At 39.2% G+C, this 8,077-nt stretch overlaps 1 protein-coding gene across 3 annotated transcripts; it reads left to right on the top strand.

The window, feature by feature from the left end:
* Positions 1–231: 231 nt before the first annotated feature.
* On the top strand, positions 232–6,612 carry LOC133926862 (uncharacterized). 3 transcript variants are annotated; one of them, XM_062373001.1, is made up of 9 exons: positions 232–473; positions 883–1,117; positions 1,336–1,409; positions 3,346–3,426; positions 3,621–3,713; positions 4,575–4,694; positions 4,980–5,051; positions 5,296–5,373; positions 6,059–6,612. In XM_062373001.1, exons 2-9 carry the CDS (start codon positions 1,009–1,011, stop codon positions 6,248–6,250), a joined length of 819 nt encoding a protein of 272 aa, XP_062228985.1. In that variant the 5' UTR covers positions 232–473; positions 883–1,008; the 3' UTR covers positions 6,251–6,612. The 3 variants fall into 3 exon arrangements, with proteins under 3 accessions (XP_062228985.1, XP_062228984.1, XP_062228986.1); XM_062373000.1 differs by having other exon boundaries at positions 1,312–1,409; XM_062373002.1 differs by lacking the exon at positions 232–473 and having other exon boundaries at positions 977–1,117; positions 1,322–1,409.
* The last annotated feature ends 1,465 nt before the right edge of the window (positions 6,613–8,077 follow it).

The following is an 8,077-nucleotide window of genomic DNA, read 5'->3' as shown; positions in this document are numbered from 1 at the left end:
TATTAGGGGTACAACTTTTTTTTTGAACGAGTACAACTAATAGCGTTTTTTTTTTCAGTTAAAATGTTTAAGCATTTTGCCATTTAGTGGTGGATCCATAACTAAAAATTACTTACGGTAAAAAGTCGAAGACTTAAGAGTTGGTCTATACAAAGGAGCTCATTTGCACCTAATATTTCCCCACTAGGTAAGCGTATTTATATTTGTAAAATAAATATCAGTAGTCGGCGCTCTCGGTCTTGCTTCTGCATTCTGCCTTCCGCACCGCACGGCCGCGCCCCTGCCACCGCGGCTGGTGCACAACACCCGGTCCACCTCCACCCAACTGCACCGAGGCGAGGCGAGGACACGGAAGGCAAAATCCCCACTCCTTCACGAGACGGGAGGATCGAGAGTAAGAGATAGCCGGGGCGAGGTGAGGCCAGCCATGGCGGTGCCCTTCGTCTACCGCAGCTCCTCCATCGACGGCAGCAGTACGTCAGCGCTCCCCTTCTATCCCCCCTGATGCTGATCGAGAGAGACTGCGTTTCTGATGGTGTTCTCCCTCGCTGTTGGGGTAGATTCGCTTCTGGGCTCTCTCCAATCTCCAGTGATTTGCTTTAGGGTTTAGGCGGGGGGGGGGGGGGGGGTGTGGTAGATACGCCGCCGCCGTTACCATTGTATATCATTCTTTAATTTAACCATGTTCATACTATTCTGAATTGTATAATTATGTCGATTTTCCCATTGAATAATTTAAAGTTTCAAATTCCTTTTTTTTATTTGTGTCCAGATTTCGCTAGAGTTTGTTAGAAGTACTCTCATTATTTAAAATTGATGGAGTTTAAGTCAGTAGTCGTATTAAAATTATTGGTATACCATACTGCTGCGTTAAATTTTTAGGGTGAAGGAAGCTCCATGGAATTGATGCAGCACAGAGGATCTGACTTCCGGCCTTGTACACCAACTATTCATCTTATTCATGTGATGCCATCTATCTGAAGTAAAAGGAAGAGTCAACACAGCAAGATGGCTGAACAATCGTCATCGTCTTCATTGTCCTCTAAGAAGCGACCACACTCTCCTAGTGATAATGATGAACATCCACTAGACAGAGACCAAATCTGCACAAGCCTTGGTGCACTACTCTCTTTCTCCAATTTGATTTCTCTTTTGTATGTCTTCTACTTGTTTCATTATACAAGCACTACCAAACAAATGCATATGGTTTTTGGTTTTGTTAACAGGATGGTACAATGTTTCTATGAAAAGTGTTTCCCTTGTTGACTATACTCTAGATCTTTGGTTATAGAAAATCTGACGCTGTTACAGTATCTAACAGTTTTGATGATGCAGAGGACAATCTTACATTCAATGATACCATGATAGCTCTTCAATTGATGCGCACACAGTTTCCAAAGCTAGAGAAGGTATTATGCACTCCTTGGAAATACTGTTTCTTCTTTCCAGTCTTTTAGGAACTTGGAGAATATGATCACATAGAAACACGTTCCAGTTTGCTGCCTTATTTTCTGCAATTCATGTGAATTATATCCAGCATCCACAATGCTGTTGTATGATCTGTCAACTTAATCTGGTGAAGAAAATGTTCTGTTTCATATTTTTCTTCTGTTTTCTCTAATTGATGTATTGGTAAGAGCACAATACCTGTCAGACCACCCAATGAGTATAGACCAAGGAAGGATAAAATCAAGAAATAATTACTAAGTTGGACACAAGGCAGCCACCTAAAGCAGCAGGCTCTAGGTCCTTCAGTTTCTTAATGCACAAGGTACCAAAAAAGTGCACGCCCAAAGAAGAATGATATCCTAGGTCATGGTTTGGGCATGTGGATTGCCAATTTCCTATAGTTTCTCTAAAACATGAGAGTTAAGACCATGGTTGTTACGGTGGCGTGGCGAGACGCGGCGACCCACCACCTTCATAACTTTACAGTGACATGGCGCGTGGCGTGGCGACGTCATACATACGTGACGAATACACGCATTATAGTCTAGAATATTAGCAAATTATAGTCTAGTCTACAAAACAGCTTGAGCTTGTGCTACTGGCCTACTGCTAGTCTACATAACAGAGCTTGAGCTTACTTAGTGCTAGTGCCTACGACTTAGTGCTAGTGCCTACGACTAAGTGCTATGTGCATGTGAGATTAGTCCAACAGGTTAGAGGGAAGCAACAGCCACCAGACCAACCCAAATACTCTCATGTAGAAGATAGTAGTAGTACTAGTGCACAGTGTAGAGTGGGAGGCACCCATACCATGTGAACAGTGCCACTGCTAGCCCATGCCTTGTTGTCCCCCTCCTCTCTCCACACTCACGCTTTCACACAGACCACAGAGAGAGCGGTAGGATGACAGCAGTCCCTTCTCCATCCCATTTCTCTTGTTTGACATGAGCACGACCACATCAGCTCTCTCTCTCTCTCTCTCTCTCTCTCTCCATGCCACCTTAAGGCAACTCCTGGGCGACGGCTGCTGCAGATCTGGACTCTGGAGGTCTGCGCCGGCCACCGGGGATGGAGAGGCGGCGGTTGGCGGCAGACGACTACTGGCGACGGCTGCTGCAGGTCTGAACTCTGGAGAGCAGCAGACGACGACCACTGGCGGTAGGGAGGGGAGGTCTGCACCGGCCACCGGGGATGGAGAAGTGGCGGCAGAAGGCTACCAGCTCGCGCCATACCCTCTTGCGTTGTGGTGTCGGCGTGGCGAGAGCCAGAAAACTGCCACGCCGATATGGCGACGCTATGGCGTCGCTATACCGACGCCATGACAACATGGGTTAAGACATAGGACGACCATAACTTCTAATTGGGCTGTATATGTTTTGTACCTCTTAATCCATTTCCGTGTCCTAAATTCACTATGCCAAACAAAATTTTCTCTGTTTTTCTATTCTGAGTCTCAGAGGAGCACTCTCTGGCACCTTAGTGCCATGTGCATTCCTGCCAAAAGCGTTTACCTCAATAAGGTGCTGCACCTTTTGCTGCTGTAAGAACCTTTCCTCTGCTGAACCTCACCTGTGCACCTTTGACCGCACAATTTAGACTGTTCTTACCCCTGTTATATGAAACACCCCAATCACTTAACCCTCTCTTATAACATTATTTATCGATGCATAAACAATAACCACACTCTTGATTTCATCAATGGACAGATTTTGTAAGAGAACCCAATAAAATGGTCACGTGTAAATGGGAGGGTGCATTGTGAAACTACAGGGTTTCATCATTAAAATCTATTGTAAAATTTGTTATTCAGTGTGTGCTATGTCTTCCATTGTTTTCTTTTGTTTTATGTGTTTCATTTCTGTACAAAGTTACATCCTATTTTTCCTTCACTTGCAGGTTGTGACGCAACCATTCATTTTACAGTCACAACTCTATAGTAGCGTGAAGGACAGAACACAAGTTGATAGAGACTTGGAGGTAATAATGATACATTTCATGTCTATGTTTTCCTATGTGTTTTTTAGCATTTATCATGTTAAAAGGTTTTTTTTATTGTTAACTAATTAGAGATCTGATATGATAACAACTAAGAAATGGAACTCCAAATGCTGAAGAGATCATTTTCTTGGTTCATCATGATACTGAAAACTGAAACGCTTCTTCATTTGCAGTCACTGAAGAAAGACAAAGTGTTACGTGTATTCAAACTTAGCTCTGGGCAGGATGATCATGCAATCATGTTCATGGATGATTATTTGAAACAGGTATCTATATGTCCTGATTTGTCATTAATTGGTTCACTAGATGACAGTAATTGGATTACGAATCTACCATCATAGGTATGTCAACAATTGCTTGTTTTAACTTCTGCTGTAAAAAGGGTAGACGTGGGTATTTCTCTTTGCAGTCTGCTAGGAATATAGGTTTCTAGAGAGAATCATTGAGTTTTATGTAACTACACCAAATAGCTGTATGCACCGGAGAAGCTTAGTTCACAAGTTTTGACCTGGTATTGTGGCCATGTGAATGTAGTTCTTGTACTTGTAAGCCTTTTTCTACCTAAAGATGTAAAAAAAACTAGTCTTGTCTACCTAATGGCTTGCTCAAATTGTTGCTCATGCTATTTAAGCTTACTTTTTAGATGCCTGGACATATAACATCATATTCTTTTTCTGGATTGCTAAATGACTACATGAAATGCTATAGGAGTGAGATAATGACGAGATGATCTTATGTGTGTGTGCGTATATATGTATGCACACCAATTTCATATTAGTTCAATTGTTTCCATACTTGATTGTACCTTCATCCCTTCAGGCTTCAGTGGTGCATGCTTGTAATATGTTTATAAAGCTTTGCCTTTCATGGGCTTGACAGAAAGAAATGTTCTAATTCAATAACAGAAGTTCGTCATATTTACTTACTTTTGAATACTAATATTTTTGCTTAATATGTTCAAATCAACGAATGAGTAATTCATCATATTCACTTTAAATAATTTTTTCAACCAAATTTTAGTTAATATATTAAAATTCGATAAATAAATATTACATCATATTTGCTTTACGTTTTTTCATATTAAACTTTTAGTTAATCTGTTTCTTTCTTGCATTGAACGTATGCAGGTTGCATTTGCTGTTAAGCGGTCAGGATGTAAAGACCAAAATGGCAGTGAAGTGTTTGAGTGGTTTGAGAAATATGTTGCCCATTCGAAACTGGATGTTAGCATAGATCAATTAGAGCTGGTAAGTATCGAGAATTAGCTGTTAGTTACTTCTGTGCAGGATTCTATCTTAACTTTTTCTTTATTATTAGTCTTTACCATTTGCTATTGTTAATATCTAACCTAATTCCAAGTATGGGGATTTCGGTCGGAATTATGCTATTCTTTAGCTGACATTCAATTTTGGTCCATTGTTTCTTAAATGGAACTAAAGTGTTGCTACAGTAATGCTTTTCCACACCAAAGATATCACATACTAAAAAGTAGTCAAATATATCTAATATCTCTTCTTTTTTTTTCATTGCAGTGTTCACTGTTATCACATGGTGGTGACGTAACAGACAAACATATCACATTATTGATGAATGCTGGTCTCCTAGTAAGTAATTCCTAATTGTAATTTTCGTGATGATACGACAGTAATCTCAAGAAAGTTATGTTAAAATTCCAAACACTGAAAGAACACACGTGGCTGCATTTACTAGTATTGTTGATTTTCATGCTTATTAGTTACTAAATGATAACTACACCTAATTTGATAACAAAATGATTAGATTTTCTTTGTCAGTAATGCTTACTGACAGCACGTTACTGTTTATGCTGGGTTCTTTTTTTTCTTCCAGACTCGCCAACTTATTGATCCAAACATTTACTGGTTTGCTATTCCACGCATTGGTTCTATCTTGAAAGGCCTATCCCAGGTTTGTACTACCTTGATAAAAATTTCCTTGCACTATTTAATCTTAGATGGCGGTGAATAAGTTAATAATGATATCTGTGTGATCTCCTGGGTGAATCAAATTAAGCACCATCTTTACAGCACCTAGCTGGAGTATTGAGATATTATAGATTACAGCTTTGTTTGCTTATATGAACATAGGTCAGGATATGAGGGCTGACTAAGAGCCCATTAGCAATTAGCTGGGAAAAAAAAAGAATCTGATTTCAAGATCTCTTGCATGTGTTGATCTTATAGTGTGGAAGAGTTATCATATGCTTTCGATTGGCGCACATGCATGTTTTCTTCCTCCCTAACTTTCTAGTGCATCCGTGACCCAACGATGCTAAATATATTCATACAAAAAAAGCTGACAACAAAATGAGTACTTATTGGGTTCGATAAACTGGTGAGTACCATTCATTCATGCAGAAACTGCGGAGACATGATTAGTTGGAAATTAACATTAAGGATTGTTAGTTTCCTTGTCAGATGGGTTTACTTCATTAAAGATATATCATATACTCCATGCAATTAATCAGTTTATGGGTAGGGAGTTTGTTTCCTTTAGGATTTGCTTTGCCTAATGTCTACTATTTTCAATTCCTGGTTTTGCGAAGTTTGCAATATGGACACTTTTGACCATTGGAGTTTGTTATGGTTGGCAGGGAAGGAAGGAAATTCTTTCATTATTGAACCGTAGGAAATACAAGGAGATGCCGCTCTCTTCACTGGAGAAGACAAAACTAAGACTATCACCTCTTGATACGCGGTTCCTCCTTCGCGATCTGATTGGATCTGGTCACATAAAAACAGTTAAAATGCCAACTGGTTTACTTGCTCGCATATCAAGAGATTGATATACCTGCCTTTTTTAGTTCTGTGTATACCTGATAATGTTCTACTTTTGTGTTTCTGATTTTGTTTTGCACTCTACCTTTTCTTCAGCTTCTTTTGAAAAAAACAACACAATTGTGCTACTTATAGGAGGAAGGTACTAAGGATTCAGGAAAGCTTTAGCAAAATAAACACAACTTAGATAGTTCTGTATCACATAGACACATAAGAGAATCCATTGGTGAGGTTTTGCAGCGCTCTCTCTAATTTATTTGCATGGAGGCTTAAAGACAATATGGGTTAACACCATTGTATATGTCCTTAGGTCATACTTTTGTATGGTTCAGGCAATTCCATAAATTAGTGAAAAAGGATTTTCGAGGAATCCAAACGGTAACAATATTTTTTATACCTAATCAGTAAGGTTATGTTTCACTTGATCATTCTAGTCAGTCCTTGTATCTTCGAGAGGCACCCTGGTTTGAACTGTTGGATTATTGAGCCAAGCTAGCAAATCGTCGTAAGAAGCTGGCTCTGTTTCAGGACATATATGATTCTTTTTCTCCCAAAAGGAGAAGAGTTGAGGGGGTTTCTACTGTACTGTGAAAACAATTACTCATATGCCAAAAAAAAAAAGGATGCTTCTCGCTGCTGAGAGCTCATATCTGTTTCTAACGCCCGATAAAGAGTAACTGCCACATTCCAGCCTTTGCTTTTCAGAGAAAGCAGGCAGCCCAAATCCAACATCCCCCACAATCTTTTCGTTCTTAAGAGTGGCATTTGAGGATTTGTACCTGCAAGTTGCAAGAGTGAAATTGATTGTTTGCCACTTGTTTCATGGCACACTTTTCATGTCCTTTGCTATTTTCCCTTTTTTATTTCGTTTTTCTGGTTTAATCTTTATTTTTTCACTGTCCGAAGGACTATTACGCTCTGGACCAAACTGGTTGAGCTCGTTCTTTTTCTTTGGTAAAGCTCACGTTGGCTGCGATACAAACAGCCCCTAGATGTGCATGGTGACTTTTCATGAAAGAATAAATCAATCATTTGAATATCGATCGAGTTGGTGTCCTTTTCTGAAATGTTACATCCGCGTGGGTTGGTGATTGGTTTGATGTGGTTTATGTGTCCCCATCGAGGTTCAATTTACCGATCGGAGCTCGGTTACCAAACTCCGGCAGTAACTGAAAATGCGCGATAACTGCGGTTACTGGTCAAAAATTCAAAAAAATTCAGAGAAAATTTATTTGGCAAAATTTGAATTTTGGAAAAAAAAAATTGCGATTTTAGTTGTTCGGTAACCGCTCGGTTTTGGTCGGTTACCGAGCGGTTTGGGTCGGTTACCAAGCGATTTTCTCGTATTTTTGAATTGGTCGGTTACCGAGAGGTTTGGGTCGGTAACCGTTCGGTTTTCTCGATTTATCGAGCGGTTTTATCAAATTTCAGCGCAGTTCAATAAAAAAACTAAAAAAAGGGCTCAACCTTGTAAAATCAATAACTAATTCATCTGAGCTTCAAATCAAGTGAAACAAATTTTGTTGGCTTCCTTGTAACATGATCTACATGATAAAAGTATTTATACTCATAAAAAAAATTCAAAATTTTTTGTGAGAAATTGTATTTGTTAAACCAAGTTAAATGCATAGTTTACTCTTTGCTAATCCAAAAATCAAGAAACTAATTTTGTTAGTCTTCTTACATGATCCTATATCTTTTAAAAATACATGAACTCATAAATTAGTTATTGTAACATGCATGATTGTGTAAATGTGTTACGACTAGATTAATTCATAACTGACTCATCACATCTCAAAAATTAGTGAAACCACTTTCATTAGCTTATTTATACT

This window comes from Phragmites australis, chromosome 8 (genome assembly GCF_958298935.1).
Source record: "Phragmites australis chromosome 8, lpPhrAust1.1, whole genome shotgun sequence".
Taxonomy (NCBI): domain Eukaryota; kingdom Viridiplantae; phylum Streptophyta; class Magnoliopsida; order Poales; family Poaceae; genus Phragmites; species Phragmites australis.
Note: the sequence above shows the minus strand (reverse complement) of the source record. Positions and strands in the feature narration are given on the sequence as shown.

Coding starts and splice junctions, on each gene's coding strand:
- LOC133926862 (XM_062373000.1), top strand. CDS start 1,009: ATGGCTGAACAATCGTCATCGTCTTCATTGTCCTCTAAGAAGCGACCA. Junction 3,427..3,620: donor AAGTTGATAGAGACTTGGAG/GTAATAATGATA, acceptor CTTCATTTGCAG/TCACTGAAGAAAGACAAAGT. Junction 3,714..4,574: donor TGGATGATTATTTGAAACAG/GTATCTATATGT, acceptor GAACGTATGCAG/GTTGCATTTGCTGTTAAGCG.